The 19,966-nt window shown below is 42.3% G+C and overlaps 1 protein-coding gene across 4 annotated transcripts in view; it reads right to left on the bottom strand.

Moving 5' to 3' along the window:
- Positions 1-19,966, bottom strand: part of LOC140063967 (sodium-dependent neutral amino acid transporter B(0)AT2-like) — a 63,171-nt gene that overhangs the window by 15,752 nt on the left and 27,453 nt on the right. For 2 of the 4 annotated variants that reach the window (XM_072110298.1, XM_072110296.1), the window contains exons 2-4: positions 6,702-6,958; positions 2,647-2,804; positions 2,013-2,139 (exon numbers count right to left, since the gene is read on the bottom strand). In XM_072110298.1, coding sequence (XP_071966399.1) covers positions 2,013-2,139; positions 2,647-2,804; positions 6,702-6,888 — 472 coding nt within the window. In that variant the 5' untranslated portion in view covers positions 6,889-6,958. Of the gene's footprint in view, positions 1-2,012; positions 2,140-2,646; positions 2,805-6,701; positions 6,959-10,639; positions 10,661-19,142; positions 19,164-19,966 lie in introns of those variants that run through there. The other 2 variants (XM_072110299.1, XM_072110300.1) reach the window with 2 other exon arrangements.

The following is a 19,966-nucleotide window of genomic DNA, read 5'->3' as shown; positions in this document are numbered from 1 at the left end:
AGAAGGCAATGGCCGCACGGAGCGATACCGCTCCGTACACGGGAAAAGGACATTACCCAATGCATTTCAATGGAGAGGGAAGGGGTCACCCCTTCCTCCTCTCCATGGCACTAAACTCATGTCTGCATGGCTACGGTCTGGCGGGCATACGTTTGTGTGAATGCAGCCTCATTGTCTACAGAGCGGACTATGGCTGATGGCAGCCCCCAGACCAGTCTGGGGCTAATGCTGCTGAATTCTTATTTAATTTATTTTCTGGAGTTTGGGAACATAACTTTTTTTTTTTTTACAGGGGCACATTTAGAAAAGGAACATATAATATACTCAAATATAGATCACAGATAACAATGATCTAATGGTAAGAGCCCATTGGATCACTGTCATCAGTGATTTATATACAGAGACCTGCAGAGAGGATGCACAGCACCTTCCCTGCAGCCTCTCACTGTATACAGGGGCTGCTGTGACAGGGGGCCGATTATTATCAGTCCCCTGTCACAGTACACGATTGGGCTGTCACATAGACAGCACGATCCTGTTACTGGCTGTGTGCACGATCGTACACCGATCAGGAGCACAGCCCCGGTAACACATATCCCTCCCCCACCCCCCGCTCGGCTCCTCCATCTCCCACCACTCGCTCGGCTCCGCCCCCACCACTCGCTCGGCTCCGCCCCCTCACCCCGCTCGGCTCCTCCATCTCCTCACCTATCGCTCAGCGCCCCGCGGGAGAGGCTCGGACAGTGAGCAGAAAGTCCCTCCCTGTCCTGCCTCCAGACACTCAGCGCTGCGATCCTGCAGAGAATATTTTGCAGGATCGCAGCCGGCGCCCGTCACCGCTTGGAAGCGGCAGCTAACATTCAGACAGGAAAATCACCAAGCGTACTTATACGCTTGGTGATCTTTTGGGGGAGTAAATCAGCCTTTAAACGCGTCTATGGCGCTTGCAGAGGCGTTATCGCGACCTCTGCATCTAATAATCTAATGTTCTAAGTATATTTCTAGGATGTGACATAAGATGGAAGTCGGAGCCCTGGGATCCCCTCCAAAATCCTTCTGAAGATCAGCACTTGGTGGGACTAAATGTTGTGCAAGAAAAGACTTTGAAGGAACAGCATGATTTTTAAAAGGGATTTTCAAAGCTTAGATATTAATGGCATGTCCACAGAATATGCAATAAATATCTCACACATGTTGAGCATCGATTTCAAGAATTGAGGAATTAGGCTTCAGGTTTGAATACAGTAGTTACTATGCTTGCCCATCTTCAGATGTACACCAACCACACAGGGGCACAGTACTTCCCTTATAGGTTCCCTTAACCTATAAGTGTCGATTATGGGATAGCCCCCTTTAATATAAATAAAGTGATATGAGCCTTTGTGTTGTCTATACTAGTGGTCCCCAAGCACTGGGCTATGGAACACCCGCTCCTTAGCCAAAAGAACTTAAAAAGAAAAATGATATACTTACCTCCAATGTTCCTCTTCTGCCTGTGGCTGTAGGTTTTTCTTCCACCCCTGGCAGAGGCACTGCCAGTGCGCACACTATGACATAGAAGTGCCTCTGCTCGTCTGTCGGGAAGACGCAGAGCGAAGAAGAACCTGGAGCCACGAGAAGAGGCGCATCGGAGGCGACAATACCGTTTTTTTTACTTTTAAGGGTGCTGAGCAGGGGACGTTACTATGGGGGTGCTGAGCAGGGGACGTTACTATGGGGGGCGTTACTATGGGGGGGCTGGACAGGGGTCGTTACTATCGGGGGGCTGGGTAGGGGACGTTACTATGAGGGGCTGGGCAGGGGACATAACTATGGGGGCTAGGCGGTTTTGAGGGGGCCCTGCTGTGGACATTTTGTTTATGAGTTTCTTCACTAGGCTTATACTCAACTTAATAAGTTTCCCAGTTTATTTTGTGGGAAAATTAGCTTCCTCGGCTTATACTCAGGTAGACTTATACTTATTTTTTTTCCATATACAAAAAGGTTGGGGACTACTGGTCAACACAACTTACCCTTTTGTGTCTGGTTGGCCAGAATGGAGCAGTTTTCCCATGGCAGTGGATACTGAAAGGAATTGAACATGTAGAAAAGACTCCATCCAATGATGACATTATAGTAAAGTGCTACAAAAGAACACACCTAAGGGAAGAAAGATAAGGCTTCTTATTTTACACAGCACATAATGTAAATTTAACAAGATATAGAAAGTCAATTCATGCTGATTTACTTTACATTTTACTTTACATAATCGTATGATGGATTGTTTGTACAATCAATCCTCTATATTTTCCATTATGGTCAGCAGCACCAAAATGGATGTTTTCAGCTGCCGATAAGGAATGATTTTTAAAAATTGCATTAAAGGGGTTTACCAATGAAACTGAAATCTTAACCCATTATTTATGCTAACTTTTAATCCCTTACTTTGCACTAACTGAGCACTTACCGATTTCTCTGTGCTATGCTAATGCATACTCTACCATCCAACTGTCACTGTGTGCTGACAATGTGCTTAGATAATCAGGGTACAGGTTTTAACTACACTTTCATTTAACTTCTGAACATTCTACTAATATCTGACACATTAAAAAAGAGAGATGTGACAGATTTCAGATTTAGCACCTGATATTTCTATGCCTGACTTACCACACAACTGGCAAAGCCAATCCCTGCTAACCGTGGACTGATGTGCTTCCAGACCCCAATGCTTCCCTGACGAATACTTTGGCCAGCTGCCAATTCCAGGAAGAACAGTGGGATGCCGATGACGAGAAGTAACAAGAAGTACAATAACAAGAAAGCACCTGGAAGACAAAACAACAGGCATGATGAAGTAATTACATTAATGCTGTTAAGTCTAGCAAAACAGCAAGTCAAAAATTAAATACCCCTAAAGGGTCGCTCACACTATGGATTTACCACAGATTTTCTGGTGAAAAATTCATGCCATAAATATACATCCCTCTAAGCACCTTATGTGATTTTGACATGAAATTTAATGCATACTTTTGGACTAAAAATCCACATCAAATTCTTCTACACAACTAAATAAAACTCTAGTAGTGGAGCTCCAATGACTATTAAATCCTGTACGAAAAATATATAACTGCAACCAAACTGACCACTAGGTGACAGTACTTATTTGGGCTGCAGTAAATTCTCTCTTTTGCAATTAAGATGCTTCCACAAAATAGCCCTGGTCAACAGAGAATATATCCTACACAGTTAAAGGGGAACCTGTTAAACAACTACCAGTATACTGTGAAGTGGATTAGCGCCTCCTGGATGATGCGTCTTTTATGGTCTACCCTGGTGGCATCATCCAGAAAATCATCTATGAATTTACCGTAAATTGGTTGTATAAAGTCATGAAGATGGAAAGCTTAAAGAGGACCTGTCACCAGATTTTGACCTAACAATGCCTGCTGATATGCAAATTAGCTTTTCTGACTCATGTCTGGTATCTGTGACTCTTCTCTCTCTCAGGCTGGCAGTGAGCCACACCCCACTATTTTGACTGACAGCTCTGTGTCTCTTCAAATCCCTGCTCTGCCTCTTTGTACTTGGGGACTGTCTGCTTATATTCTACTACAGACATATAAAGCTCGGTGTACAGATGGGAAATAATGTGTCAATTTGTTTACACAATGCCTTGCTTTACATTCATGACATGTGACCAGAGTGACATCATCACAAATTCTTTAGCCTTTTCAGAATAGCAAACTGTACACCATGTTTGTGATTACATGAAATCACAGCAGCCTCCATGGAGGATGATGAGGAATAGAAGTCCATGAAGGCAGCTGTGACTTCATGTGGCCAGATACATGCATGAGGTACAGTTTGCTATTGCCAAGAGGCTTAAGGACCTGAGATGACATGTCACATGTCACTCTGCTCACACGACATGACCTGTGATCAGTAAGGAGGCATAAGGCATGTGGAGTATTAGATGGGAAGGGCCATATGAGCAGGACTATCCCCCCTCTGATGGCAGGTAATAAAAGATAAAAGGTGATTTATGTGGATGCAAGCGAAACAATTTTTAGCTAAAAGAAGGGTGTCAGTTTGTTAATAGAGCTCTATAGGAACCTGTCACTGGCTTTATATGTGCAAATGTGGTGTGCAAGTGCGGAATTCAATCTCTCCACATCACAGGATGCCTGCTGTATGGACACTAACTTAAACCTTAGAAATAAATGTTTACACCCTTCTCAATCGAAGCTGACACACTGAGATCAAAAAGAAGATTGTGATAAATTATGTGATAGAAACGGAAGCTCTCATCAGAAATTGCCCTAATAAACTACCAGATTAACAAATCTCCAGATCATGTTTATTTCATGGCCCTGCATGGTGGCATCATCGAGAAAATAATCTTTGAAATGGGGTGTAAACTGTTTGTATAAAATCATCAATGATACCCGCGTTGTGGACACTACCTTAAATTTTAGTAGAGCTGTTTACACCCTTCGCAATGTAAACTAATTAAACAGAACCTGTCCAAAGAAATTGACCAAATAAACCACTGCTGGTAGGCTGTCAAGCAGATTAACACCTTCCAGATCAGGTTTCTTTCAGTGTGGTGGCATAATGCAGAAACTACATGTTAAAGTGAAATGTAAAATGTTTTTTTTTTTTTAAGTTACAGAAGGGGAGAACTCAGCTATGAAGTCAAGCTCTCTCATCCTCAGAGCATCCCCTTTCCTGTAACGGTCAGCCATGCATTTAGGGACATCACTAACTACATCTCAAAAGTCTGGTTCTTGATGTCAGTTACATCAGGAGGGGGATTGTGCTGAGGTGGGGGCAGCTTGACTTCAGTGCTGAACTCTCTGCCCCATTACTATATACACCCAATTTATATCTCATGTCAAAGTTGATTTTTCTGGATGATGCCATCACTCTGGGCCATGGAAGAAACATGATCTGAATGGTGTTTAGCAGCCTGACAACCTTCTGGTAGTGGTTTATTAGGTCAATTCCTGCTAAAAGCTTCCCTTTTAATAGGTAAGCCGCAGTTCAGACCTGCACCTGGGAACACCACTGCACTCTCTATTTTAGGAAAGTGTAACAAAAATTAAAAAATGAAGGCGAGTGAAAGGTCTTCTTTTCACTTTTCCTTCCTCATAGACTTTAATGGACCTTCTGTTACCTTCCTTAACACCTCTGTTATTAATAGCAGCAAAAGAGAAATGGGCAGCAATATACAGGCGGTCCCCTACTTAAGAACACCTGACTTACATACGACCCCTAGTTACTAACGGACCTCAGGATTTTGATTATTTGTTGTACTTTAGGCCTAGGCTGCAATAAACAGCTATAATAGGTGTCTGTAATGAAGCTTTTTTTTATTAATCCTGGTTCTTATGACAATCCAACATTTTTAAATCCAATTGTCACAGAGACCAAAAAATTTTTGACTCAGGTTACAATAATAAGTATACAGTTCCGACTTACATACAAACTCAACATAAGAACAAAGCTCCAGAACCTATCTTGTACGTAACCCGGGGACTGCCTGTACACTGCTCAAAAAAATAAAGGGAACACTCACAAAACACATCAAATCTAAATGAAATAAATATTCTTATTGAATAATTTTTTCTACCACCCAGTAGTGTTCCAAGGCTGGAGGCGCTACCAGGAGATGTGGATTGGGCCATAGGAAATCAATAACCCAGCAGCAGGACTGCTTCCTCCATTATTGTGGAAGAAGGAACAGGAGGAGCACTGCCAGAGCCCTGCAAAATGATCTCCAGCAGGCCACAAATGTGCATGTGTCTGCACAAACGGTTAAAAAAAAAAAATCGACTCCATGAGGATGGAATGAGGAGCTGATGTCCACAGATGGGGTTGTGCTCACAGCCCAACACAGTGCAGGGCACTTGCCATTTGCCAGAGAACACCAGGATTGTCAAATTCACCACTGGCACCCTGTGCTCTTCACAGATGAAAACAGGTTTACACTGAGCACATGTGACAGATGAGAGTCTGGAGATGGTGTGGAGAGTAATCTGCTGCCTGCAACATCTTTCAGCATGAAAGGTTTGGCAGTGGGTCAGTAATGGTGTGGGGTGGCATTTCTTTGAAGGGCCACACAGCCCTCCATGTGCTACCCAGAGGTAGCCTGGCTGCCATTAGGTACCAAAATGAGATCCTCAGAGCCCTTGTGACACCATATGCTGGTGCGGTTGGCCCTCAGGAAACCATCCGTGACCACATCAGGAGCATGCCGAGGTGTTGAAGGGAGGTCGTACAGGAAAGTGGAGGCCACACACAATACTGAGCCTCATTTTATCTTGTTTTACCAACATTACATCAAAGTTGGATCAGCCTGTCGTGTGTTTTTCCACTTGTGGACGACTCCAAATCCTGACCTCCATTGGTTAATAAATTTGATTTCCATTGATGAATTTTTTTATGCATTTTGTTGTCAGTACATTCGACTTTATAGAGAACAAAGTATTCAATGAGAATACTTAATTCATTCAGATTTAGGATGTGTCATTTGAGTTTTCCCTTTATTTTTTTGAGTAGTGTATTTTCTGCCATTTAATAAGAGAACATGGAATGAACCTGACAAAAGCAGGTGTGAACTTAGCCTTACAAGTTATTGCTTCTCCATACTAGGCAGAATTAAAAATATGTGTAGGTGATGCAAAATACAGAAATAAAGAAAACAAAGCTACAGAAATTACCTCCTCCATTCTGGTGGCACAGGTACGGAAATCGCCAGACATTTCCAAGGCCTACGGAAAATCCAACCTGGGCGAGTATATACTGCACTTTACTGCCCCAAGTAGGACGGGCGGTGGGTTCAGGTATCAGATCGCGGCTGGACTCCCCTGCAACGCTGCCCTCTAATTCATTTAGGGATTTTTCCATTGGGTGCTGTCACAATAAAATATGTTTGGTAGTGTAGGAGTCACGTTACAAAGCCAGTTGTTTTTTAATCCTGAAAAAAAATGAAAACAAATAGTTATCAACCATGTTAAGCCACAAAAAAAAAATTAGAAGGTGGTATTTAGAAGGTGTCTCATTACGGATATTAAATTCCCACTTTCCTATTATATGTCTGCTGGAGTCTAAATTCCTGGTATTTCTGACATCTAAAACGGGGATCCAAGTGTCACAGCACACATGTAGGTGTAGCATTAAATTATTAATTTCATGTATTATTGTGTGAGAGCCCACCAAAAAAATGAACACTCAAAAGTAAATACCTGGGAAAGAAAAAAAAATACAGATGAGAAATATTCTTTCTCAATGTAAACAGAAGGATATTGGCCAAGTTTCCTACTGCTTAGTTCCTCACTTTCACACTGAAAGGATTTTTTATTACAAACTTTAAACAGATGGGTGTACTTGTCTAACTCTCCAAAGTTATTCACGTAACATGTGCCAAATTGTAAATAACACTTGGTATAGTCCGTGTGAACAGGACCCTGGCGGCAATAATGATGTAAATTTGTTCCAATAAACACACCCCAGAAACAATGACTTGCACATACTTGTAGTGACAATGTCTGCACAACCTCTTGACTGCTGCATTTTACATGAGGAGATGGGTCCAAAAAGCTCCGCACCCAATCCACCCAGCAATCTCTGCCAGCTTTCTATAGACATGCCTACCCCGAAAGCTGCAACATGATAGGGAAAAGTAAAGCCCCCCCAAGTAGGGCAAAAAACATGGCTCAAAGACAACCATTTACATAAAATCTTTGATTTCACATGCCCTTAAAACTGAGATTGCAACCCTCAATTCTTTGTGTAGCTTAGAAAAGACCCAATAGCTGTAAGATAATGTCTTAAGGCCAAGCAGATCTTGCTGGTAGCAGTTGTAGGGTGAAGATGTTCCTTGCTCTTGTCCTTGGCACTAAGAAGATGCAATCCACACAGAGAAGGTATCCAAGGCATAAGATAGAGATCATCTCTGCATTTCCATGGGTTGCCCACATTTACCATACAATTTTCTAGCCATCACTAAGTTTGGCAATGGTATCCCCCCCTTTGTTTGGTGAACTTCTCAGCACTTCAACCCCTGGTGTGGATTCCATTTGAATTAGAGATATCTGCCAGACCAAGGAAAGTTGGATAAAAGTGCTACTGTTGTTGAGATAAGTTTATTCTTATATAAAAATCGCCAAAAGGGGAAGGCAAACATTTAGGCCCCTTTGTTACCATGAAGTTTATTTCTGACACAGCAGTGAATACTCCTCTAACAAACATCTCCTGTCTATAGATACATTTTTAGGCCTCATTGACACAACCGTGTGCTCACCCTGACTGGATCCTGGGCATAGCACATGGCCAGGGGGAGAAGGGAGGCAGAATACACGCTCCTCACCCCTCCCCTCTCCATTGAAAGTTGAGTGGTCAGGTTACCATAGACATCTTTTGTGGCCGTGATTACTGCAGTGTGAATGGGGCCTTATAATACATTTCAGATGGGATGTGAACTTAGGACTCCAATTATGGTTTATGGAAATATAACTTTAAATCTCCATATCTTTCTTTCTCTATGTGTGTTTTGTGCCTTTAAAGATTGCATTTGGGCTATGACAATCATCATTCTAATAAGAAATCAAAACTGCCTGTAAAATTAATTAGCATCTCAGGAGCAGTGTGAGTGCTGACAGAATGCTATCCCAGATGTCCGAAGGGACAGGGACCATATTATGCCGATAAACCTGCTGCCAACATGAAAAATGCTGGGGATTTCAACATCCTAAGCCAGGGTTCCCCAAACTACGGCCCGCAGACCGTTTCGATCCGGCCCCCGACACTTTGCGCGCCAGCGCCGGGCCCTCGCGGCCTGCAACAGTCGAGCAGGAGCCTCCGTCCGTCCGGACAGGAAGCTCCTGCCCGTCACTGTATAGTGCTCGGTGCGGCCGGAAACGGCCGCTCCAGCACTATTACTGGAGCGATGTGGCCGGAATACAACCCCGGCGCACATCGCTCCATGAACTAGGCTGCGCGGCCACGCGATGACATCATCACGCGGCCGCGCACCCCTTCCTGCCCGGACGCGGCAAGAAGATAGAAGACTTAGGTGAGTACAGGGTTTTATTTTTTTTATTAAAGGGCAGTAAAAAGATTGTGGCGACTGGGGGCCAATAGTTAGTTATGAGGGGCAGCTTAGGAAATAATTAATTATAAGGGGTAGCTTAGGAAATAATTATGAGGGGCAGAATAGGAAATAATTAATTATAAGGGGCAGTTTAGGAAATAATTAATTATGAGGGGCAGAATAGGAAATAATTATGAGGGGTAGAATAGGAAATAAATAATTATAAGAGGCAAATTAGTAAATAATTAATTATAAGGGGCAGCATTGGAAATAATTAATTAAGAGGGGCAGCATAGGAAATAATTAATGGTGCGGGTATAGGAAATAATTAATTATGAGGGGCAGTTTAGTAATTAATGGGGGGGGGAGGCATATTCAATAATTAATGGAGAGAGGTCCCAGTATATTAATTAATTAATTGGGCCAATATATAAAATAGTTCACAAGGGGGTGCAGTACCGGTATATTAAATAATTAATTGAGGGGGGTGCCAGTATATTATGGATGCGGTCACATGTACCGCTATTTATTTTTAGACTTTAGTCCGGCCCTCCAACGGTCTGAGGGGGACAGTGAGCGGCCCCCTATGTAAAAAGTTTGGGGACCCCTGATCTAGATAGATGAATAACAGGCACAATTTATTCACACCTGTAACGAAGAGGATGCCTAGATGATTCAGCTTCAGACCATTGCTGCTTATGGCCATGAGGCTGCTGTAAAGTATATCACTATATGCTGTTACTACAGCTCAGGGAAGATTGCAGTCCCCATTTTGTTATATGATTTTGACAAGGCAAAATACAATCCTTTAATTACTATGGCAAACCATGTTATTCCTGATATATTTAACTACAGAGCTGACAAAACACAGCAAAATTCCTTTTATTGGTCTTCAATGGAATGCGACAAGAAATTACTGGATATTTTCATGTATTGATAGAAAATAGTGAAACTTCAGAAAAAAACCTTAAAGGAAACCTACCACCACGGATCTACATATTAAGGTAGATCCGGTGGTAGGTGCATCTAATGTATGTAAGGATAGCCCTTTTTAGGGCTAATCCTTTATTTCACTATATCTTTTATTATTTTTAATCGGGGAATATGCAAATTTTCTAGAGGCTACTGGGGCGTGGAGTAACCCAAAGCTGAGGCTACACAGCGCCGCTACTCAACCCCCTAGTAGCCACTTTGATCCTCCTACCAGATAACTTCGTGGCTGTGCACACTCATCCACGAAACTGGAGTTCTGTGCATGTGCAGAACGCAGGCCGGTGGCTGCACAATCTCGGCTCCGAAGCATGAGCTACTGCACAAAACTCCGGTTTCGCGGACGAGTGCACATAGCTCCTCATAGCTGCGTGCTAAAGCTATCTGGTAGGAGGATCAAAGAGGCTACTGGGGCGGGGAGTAGCCGCGCTGTGTAGCCTCAGCTCCGGCTACTCCACGCCCCAGTAGCCTCTTTAGAAAATCTGCATATTCCCCGATTAAAGATAATAAAAGATATAGTGGATTAAAGGATTAGCCCTAAAACAGGCTATCCTCACATACATTAGATGCACCTACCATCGGATCTACCTTAAAAGGTAGATGCGGGGTGGTAGCTTTCCTTTAGATAAGCTATGCCAACTTCCGGCTGGTAACATATATATGGTGTTTATGGAGGAGGTCTGACTATTTTGATCCCCGCTCCCAGGCAGAGCAGTTGTATGCATTTTGCTGGTGCAGTACATTGCAGCAGATCCTACGAGCCGGGACCAGCTTACCAGCCACAAGTACATCCGGTGTGGACCAGTCCTTACATTTCATCATCAGCTCAGCCTCTTCCTTCTAGTCTTGTGAATTTCCACTTTGCATACCAATAAAGGAAATGTGGCTCATTGGTCATTCTGGACCATCAGAAGCTGGATTAATAGGAGATCCATGGTAATAATTTTCATCTGATTAACATTTTCTGACCATGAGGTAAAACACAGACCAGTCAGAGTGTGCCTCGAATTCTGGATGGGGGGAGGGTAAGTGACAACCACAATAGTAGGATCACCGTAGGTAGCGATGTAGGAAGTCAAAGATGACATCCACACCCTTTAAGGAAACCACCCAGAGGCTGTAACTTAATATCACTACTTCCATTGCTCTGAGTCATATTAAGATTGTATACTTAAGACATTACTCCATACACGCTTTGCTTCCAATGCTGGGATAGCGCCAGTACAAACCACCCAGCGTGGAAACATTGTGTAAAATTCACATGCAAGACGTCATTCAGCAGTGAGGGAACATCTACCCTGCCTTCTCGGTCCTCGCCCTCCTCTCTATATCTGAGCCAATCGGCGTCCTGTCTAAGGAGGTGTGTGACTTCACGCCTCTGTGATAATATCACACAGCAAATTTTCCATCAATTTAACCCCTGTACCTTTTAGATGACATTGAATTCTGCATACACCTTGTAGATCGGATGTCATACACATACTCTAATGAAGGGTATACTCTATCAGTGGTCTCTAACCTTTGGCTGTAGCTAAACTACAACTCCTAACATGCTGGATCCTGATATGCCAGTAGATTAGGCACACAGAGAAAACAATGGGATCCAAAAGAGATTACAGAGAATTACGGGACTGCAATAGCAGTTTGGAAGATGCACCTATTTAAAGTTTTTTACTTTAATTACAATTATATATTTTTTGGCAAGTCTGCACAGAAGTTTTTTTGCAGCAGGTTTCCCGCCAAGGTTTTGCCTATGCATTAGATCACTGCATTCAGCTTATGTATTGCAAAGTTTTTATACCAAAGAGACTATTGCCCTTTTGACATTTCAATTTCTTACAGATTTTGCCTTTTGGGACGTGTAGAGATTGGTAACGCGGTGATACAACGCGGCCTAATCAAAAAATTCAGGCAAAGAATCTGCAGCATATGTGCCATAGTGTACGGGCTTTCTAACTACAATACCTACCATGCAGGTAGAAAGTAAAGACCTGAAGGTCCCGGCACCGCTCTACTCAAGTTTCCTCCATTCTTACCTTGTACTCCTTGCACATTCTCTCTACTAGTCATGTCCTATGTCTGTGCACTGGGAGGACGTAGTAATGCTTTAGACTTTATAATAGTTGCTATGAAATGCCCTGCACAGGTCCAATAAAATATGCTGCAAACACTGGGGCTGAGGAAATATAATAATAATCTTTATTTATATAACGCCATCAAATTCTGTAGCTAATGTGGAGCATTATTGGCTGTTACAAAAAAGTAATAGTTTATCAAAATGTTAAAGTTTTATTGTTGTACTCGTTGGCCTGAGATGTAATGCAAGCATGTAAGGCAGGTGACTGTCTGCAGTAGACACATGCTGTTATGGCACATCATCCCCCCTGGATACAAAACAGAACAGAGGGACCTATAACAACTAGGACTTCTGCTATAGCACAGTCACTCGAACAGGTAGTTGCCCAGACATTAGGCGTCTCCTTGGGACAGTTCTACATCTGTTTTTGGAGCGCTCTGCCACTCATATTCCTTTAAAATAAATGTTCTTATCCTCTACTTGGGATTTATTCTCGAAAACTGTCAAAAAATAAAAAATGCATAAAAAGTCACAGCATATACACCAGCAGAGAACAGGAGTGACTATTATGACTATTTATGAATCTAGCTTTGGATGGTGTTGCACTAGCAGTAGTTCTATGTTTACACCAGTATAGTGAACCCTTGGACCTCTGTTATGACCTCTGTTTAACCCCTTAACGCTCAGCGCCATAGCTCTACGGCGCAGAGGTATAAGGGATGTATGAAGAGGGCTCACGGGCTGAGTCCTCTTCATACAGAGGTGGGGGTTTTTGCATTTTGCACAAAACCCCCACCGCTAATAACCGCGGTCGGTGCTTGCACCGATCGCGGCTATTAACCCTCTAAACGCCGCCCGCAAAGTCGCGGGCGGCGTTTAAAAGACGTCATCGGGGGGCGGCGATCGGTTACCATGGTAGCCTCGGGTCTTCTCTTGACACGAGGCTACATGGTTTATGCAGGTTCGTTACAATGAGCCAGTGGCTCATTGTAATGTAAGACCTGCAAAAACGCCATATATTGCAATACTGTAGTATTGCAGTATATGGTAGGAGCGATCTGATCATCTAGGGTTATTGTACCCTAGATGGTCTAAAAAATAGTGAAAAAAAAAAGAAAAAAAAAAGTTTAAAAAATAAAAAAAATTAATAAAATATTAAAAGTTCAAATCACCCCCCTTTCCCTAGAACGGATATAAAACATAACAAACAGTAAAAATCACAGACATATTAGGTATCGCCGCGTCCCAAAATGCCCGATCTATCAAAATATAAAAACGGTTACGGCCGGCGGTGACCTCCGAGGCGGGAAATGGCGCCCAAATGTCCGAAATGCGACTTTTACACCTTTTTACATAACATAAAAAATGAAATAAAAAATTATCAAAATGTCGCACAGACCTCAAAATGGTAGCAATGAAAACGTCGCCTCATTTCGCAAAAAATGACCCCTCACACATTTCCGTGCGCCAAAGTATGAAAAAGTTATTAGCGTCAGAAGATGGCAAAAAATTTTTTTTCTTTTTTGTACACATTCGTTTAATTTTTGAAAATGTATTAAAACACAATAAAACCTATATAAATTTGGTATCACCGCGATCGCACCGAACCAAAGAATAAAGCAGGCGTGTTATTTGGAGCGAAGAGTGAAAGTCGTAAAAACTGAGCCCACAAGAACGTGACGCACGTGCGGTTTTTTTTCAATTTTTCCACATTTGGAATTTTTTTTCAGCTTCGCAGTACACGGCATGTTAAAATAAATAACATTACGGGAAAGTAAAATTTGTTACGCACAAAATAAGCCCTCACACAGGTCTGTACACGTAAAAATGAAAAAGTTATGGATTTTTGAAGTTGGAGAGCGAGAAATGAGCCGGAAAACCCTCCGTCCTTAAGGGGTTAAATTGTCCCCACAGGGGGATGCACAGGAGTGCTTCGGGCTCATTAGCATCATTTTAAAAGAAGATTACCACAGTCAAGAGGCCTGGATCTAAGAGTAAGTGTACCTGGTTCATCATGCCGGATTTTGATGGTCAAATTCCTTTAATAATATTATTTCCTTGCAAGAAAATAAATATAAATAGTATTTATATACTGGGCATTTTATGAGACCAAACTAGAATAAAACAGAAAAGTAAATAAATTATCTGTTATGTTGTTACTTATTATTAAAAAAATGTCCATTTTTGCAAAAATGTATTTGTACAGGCGGTCCCCTACTTAAGGACACCCGACTTACAGACAACCCATAGTTACAGACAGACCCCTTTGACCTCTGATGAAGCTTTCTGAATACTTTACTATAGCCCCAGACTGCAATGATCAGCTGTAAGGTGTCTGTAATGAAGCTTTATTGATAATCTTTGGTCCCATTACAGCAAAAAATTTTTAAACTCCAATTTTCACTGGGGCCAAATTTTTTTTCGTCTGGATCTACAATTATAAAATATACAGTTTCGACTTACATACAAATTCAACTTAAGAACAAACCTCCGGACCCTATCTTGTACGTAACCCGGGGACTGCCTGTATTTTACAAAAGTATAATAAAATCGGCATCGTTTCTATTCAAAATGGTTGCGGATATTTATTAATATTACACAAAATCTTATATTATAAAAATACCGTTTGTCTTCTAAAATATCACAAAACATACAAAAAAATAAAATAAGATACAAAGAATATATACAAAAAAATAACACTACTACTACAAGATCGTTACAAAATTGTTTACAAAAGTAATTTAGAAAGTTAAACATTACAGCTGTGCAAGAGAGCGTCTCTACAGAACTCCAGTGACCGTGTAATAGCCCCGGGGTTCCCAGAGCCTAGAGGGAAACCCCAGGTAGCACTTGCAGTTGATCCATATAGTGCCAAAGAATTGTTTTAAGACAAAGGAACATAAAAATACCTGATCCAGAATCAGAATGCCCTGGGAAATCTGCCACTGGAGCTACCTGGGGAAGTAGATCCCAGATGGTAGGTTCCATTTTACTATATAACAAATCAGATAGATTTTGTTATGGATGGAAATAGCAGCAAATCCTTCCCTGGGCAATATTTCCTATCAAAGAATAGGAGTGACCTGGTTACCATGTCTTATGTCCTAGAAGCCACCATTTCCTAACTGGTGCCAATCATGCATGGGGAATATGAACATGTGACTTTCTTTTTACAGATTTACTGCTTATCAGAGCTGGGTCAGAGATAAAGGATTTCCCCTGCAACCACTTGGTAGTTGCAACATTAAATAGAGGAAGTAAGGAACTGCCATGGCAGGTGAACCAGAACAGTGCTAACTAAGAGGGACCCTCCGAGCCAAGGGCCACAGTCAACTATTCCTTAGGCTGCATTCACACTAACGTATGGAGGACGTATATACGGCCGACTTATATACGGCCGATATACGTCCTCCATAGACGGCAATGGGCGCACGGGCAATGGGCACACGTGCGGCACCATACCGCTCCATACCCGGAAAAAGATAGGACCTGTCCTATCTTTTACCGTAATACGGCGCCGTGCGCCATTACTTCCTATGGAGAGCGCGGGGTGAGCTGCGCTCGCCTCCTCCTCCTCTCCCCGTGCACTGCCGTTGCCCGCTACGGTGCGGTACGGGCGGGCAACGGCAGCGTGAATATAGCCTTAATAAAAGCAAGTCTGACTGAGATGGGACAGGTGGCCGAATGTAAGTGAGTCGTAGGATATGTAGGACAATCCATCCATGTAGGAAGAAATCTAAACGCAACTGGGACATTATTGCTCCTTCTGTATTTGTTAAAACAACAACGTCTACACAGTCGGACTGCAAGCACAGATGTTTCCTTCCCACTATTGTCTGCATTATTTTTATTATATAAAAATAGATTTAAATTGTAGAATAAAAAGGTCTCTCACAAACAAATTTATAACGTGTCCACTATTACAACCACCAGTAGTCAGGGTATAATACACTTTCACAGAGAAATGTTTCAAGGATAAATCAATGGACAGCCTATGAAACACTATGTTAAAGAGGAATAGGTCATCTCTTAGTATATCTCATATATCAAAGGTCCTTTATACCTGATAACCCCTTCATTTCATAATCCTGCCGCAACATGGAATAACTTGAAGGGTGCCTGTTCACAAAGAGGTTTGGCCAGGTGTGGCAACACTGTTAATACAACCGCCAATACAGCATATAAAGTACTGGTGCCGATCTGGAATTATCACTTTCCTTTTGTGTTCAGGTGGCACCATAAGGCTACAGCCAGTGTGGTAAGCACAGGCGGAACCTAAAGGCTGCTGAATTTTGCAGAGAAGAGTGGGGTGAGATTTCAGGCCTTTGACGATGTACAGTTGCCACATCTTCAGTAATGGAAATGGGTTGCAGGGGCACCTGGGTGTCCCCATGAACCTCTGTGCGGCAGCTGCAGGCGCACTCAACTGTCCAAGCTCCAGCGACAGCTCCTGTGGTCCGCACCATTTCTCTAAAATCTCCCACTTTGTTCCTCTGCCTGGTTTGCCATCAGCTCCTCGTCTTTCCAACTTGTTCTTTCTCCTCATCTTCCGGCTTCATGGACTTCCTCAGCACATCGTCTCGTTCACATAGTCAGTTTGTTTCTAGATTTTGGCGTTCCTTGTGGAACCAACTTCAAGTACAGTGGAGAGAGTCAATCAGACTGGGCTTCTATCTATCGCATTTTGTTTCCGCTCGACAGGATGACTGGTCCACCCTGTTACCTTGGGCAAAAATCTCCTACAATTCTCTGGACTCGGAGTCTGCCAGTGCCGCTCCTTTCTTTGTTGTTTATGGATGACATCCACACCCACCTCGTCCTTTCTCCTTGTCTGCTGATGTTCCTGCTGTGGAAGAGTTGGTATAAGACCTTAAAGAGGACCGGTCACCCTGAAAAAGTGCACTAGGCGCTACTTACTAGAGTAGGGTGAAAAAAATTTTTAATCTCTCTATTATTTGTAATCTGTCTAACATCATATAAAAATAATAGGACTTTTAAAAAACATGAAGAACAACATGAAAGGCCAATCTCAAAATCATTTTGGTAAGTTAAAGTATTCAAAAGTTATAACCATATGAAGCAACACGTCAGATTACATAAAAAGAGGTTGAGCCTTAACGTAGAAACATTCACTTAAATGCCATAAACAATGCGATGAGTTGGCTGTCATGGACACATGTGTCACAGGCGCTCTCCTTCTGAAACTACTAAGATGCTGCAGTGGTTTCCAAATTGCAGTATCTAATGGGTGAAAGGTTTCTGTGCCCCCGACCAATGCCACAATTAGACTACAGAATTTCATGGCAGAAGCAGAGCTGTAAAATGGCATACGCAGTGAAATAAAGAACATGTCGGAAGATTATTCGGGTTATATGATCTTGGACCACCACTGAGGTGGAGAGGCCTTCTCACAGATCATGTAGTCTCAATGATATTGTCTCCGTGTCTTGACCACAATCAAGGAGTTTGCTCTACATTTTACACCTTGAATACACAAACACGCTAAGGTAACATTTGGGACCATTGGCCCTTCTGTCAGAAGCTAACATAACACATGGTAAATGAAGGGCCTCTACAGACTTTATTCTTTGATCCCCAGAGCTCTTCAGCTTCTTGTGATAAAGTGAGAGTTATTTCTTGATTTTTCTCAATTTCACACAGTTTTGTTTTAACAATTATGCATTGAGGCAGGGCATCTAGAAAGATTCACGAGCAAAGCCTAGCTAAGTATTGTACACCTTGTACAATGAATCATCTGGTTCATGGTTCTACAACACTTTAAAGACGTGACGTAGAATAGATTATGTAATGACGGAATGAGGCCATCTGAAGTTTGCATAGTTCTACCTTCATTTTAAAGCTACATAATGGGACCTAATAATCCAGACTTCAACAGGAGACAACCAACATCAGGAGATGGCGATTCCCCTGTGAGAATAGCAAAATATATGTAAAATTCCATCAAAGGTAATGCGTTTCCCCTCCTTTGACTAAGCTGCCTTCAGCGTGTTAAAACATGTCTACTACTGCTAAATACTACAGCGTTAAAACTATAATCCCTATACGATGCAAATATGATTATCTAAAGCAATCCACAACTTCTATGTCATTTACCTTTCTCCAACCTCATAATGTAATGAAAGCAAGGCAACTGCTTGCACACTGGTGCATAAGGAGTATCCTAAAAACCTCATCTAGGGTAAGGGTCTACCACCTCCCAACACCCCCATAAGCATAACCAGTATTGTGTAGGGCATTGTATAAGATTTTCAAACATACATTTTCTGGTTCCCTACAACTTGACACTTAAGTTAACACAAAAATTCAGTTTTTATTTTTCTGCAAAATACTTGGTGCACCAGGGTCGGGGCTGTGTTTGCTGGTGTACCTGTTTTCTTCTTTCTATGCTTCCCAACATCATCCCATTAACTCAATGACTGACATGCCTATTAGAAAGGCGATGTGTAAAGAAGAATATGGGTGCAGCGGCAGACACAGTTCCATCCTTGGTGCCCCAAGAAGCTCATTTGCACAAATTTGCAAACAAGGCTCGTCATGCGTTGTTTGCAGCCTTCTTTTATTGGCATGTGAGGTCCACTTACAAGCTTACCACTTCACAATAGGAACAGGACCTGCTCAGAGTTTTTCAGAATGTAGCAGCAGGCAAACACAGAGGGCCATGGAAAAGACAACCATGTGCGTGCAAGGAATAGAAGATTTATAACAAAATGGCCACTCAAAGAAAATAGGGGGCAAAAAATATCAAGTGATCTCGCCGCTTCATCTTTAATTTCACTGATGGTCAAACCAAGAATGTAAAAGTATTCACTAAGCATCCATGTCATCAAATGTATGGTGACAAGGGCAAGTCTCTAAGTTCAACTTCAGTAGTGGATACCTGATTAAATACCACAATAAGTTATTTGGAAAGACAAAGCTCAGGTGATAGCACAAGCTCATAACACAGGCCCACAAAATCAACAATAATGTTCAATGTCTTACTTGTGAAAGATTCTGAGACTCCTACAACCTTCTAAACCCTCCTCCAAGGTGAAAGTGGTGACTAGACTGCACAGAAAAGCTTAAAGACTCGCTCTTGACACTCCCCCATCAGTATACGTCCACATGACATCAGATTACATGAGGTACTTTATTTTCTCCCATCCCATGACAACATGACATACAAAAGAAAGGTCGTACGCAACATGAACAAATGTGGAAATTCCTTCTGAGTAATTCCTATCAGTGGTGCTTTCCATTACAGGGAACTGTCCCGCATGAACATTAGAGTCAGTTCAATACATGTGTACTATTACTGTTAGCCTGTTCTATTCCACAGATATCATCTTCTTCCTCTTGGTTGCTCCATCACTTGCTGCATCTCAACTGCAATTAGAAATACAAAAATATGTGGTGCTCGTTCCAAATTGCAATTGTTTACGTCTAGAGCAGTGGTGGCGAAGGAGTGACACAGATGCCAGAGGTGGCACTCAGAGACCTCTCTGTGGGCACCCAGGCCATCAATCCAAGACAGAGTTCGCCAGACAGGGCTTAAATTGTGCCGCAATCAACACAGTTTTAAAGTGACAAACCCATGGCTGCCTGCGATTGCAAGAAGAGTGTGGGCTGACACTGGAGCTCCAACTCCAGGTCCTGTGATTCTACCTGTTCAGCGGACCCTGGAGACAAGCTACAATGATAATCTGAATATATTCTCTCTCTTTTTACTGTATTGGTGTCCTGAGGCTGCTGATACGAGCGAAAGCTGTGACAGAGAAGAGAACAATAAGTTACCGCTTCAATTGCCGTGTTGTCACTTTGGATTT

The sequence above is a fragment of the Engystomops pustulosus genome, chromosome 6, assembly GCF_040894005.1.
Source record: "Engystomops pustulosus chromosome 6, aEngPut4.maternal, whole genome shotgun sequence".
NCBI lineage: Eukaryota > Metazoa > Chordata > Amphibia > Anura > Leptodactylidae > Engystomops > Engystomops pustulosus.
This window is presented reverse-complemented; position numbering and strand designations above follow the sequence as displayed.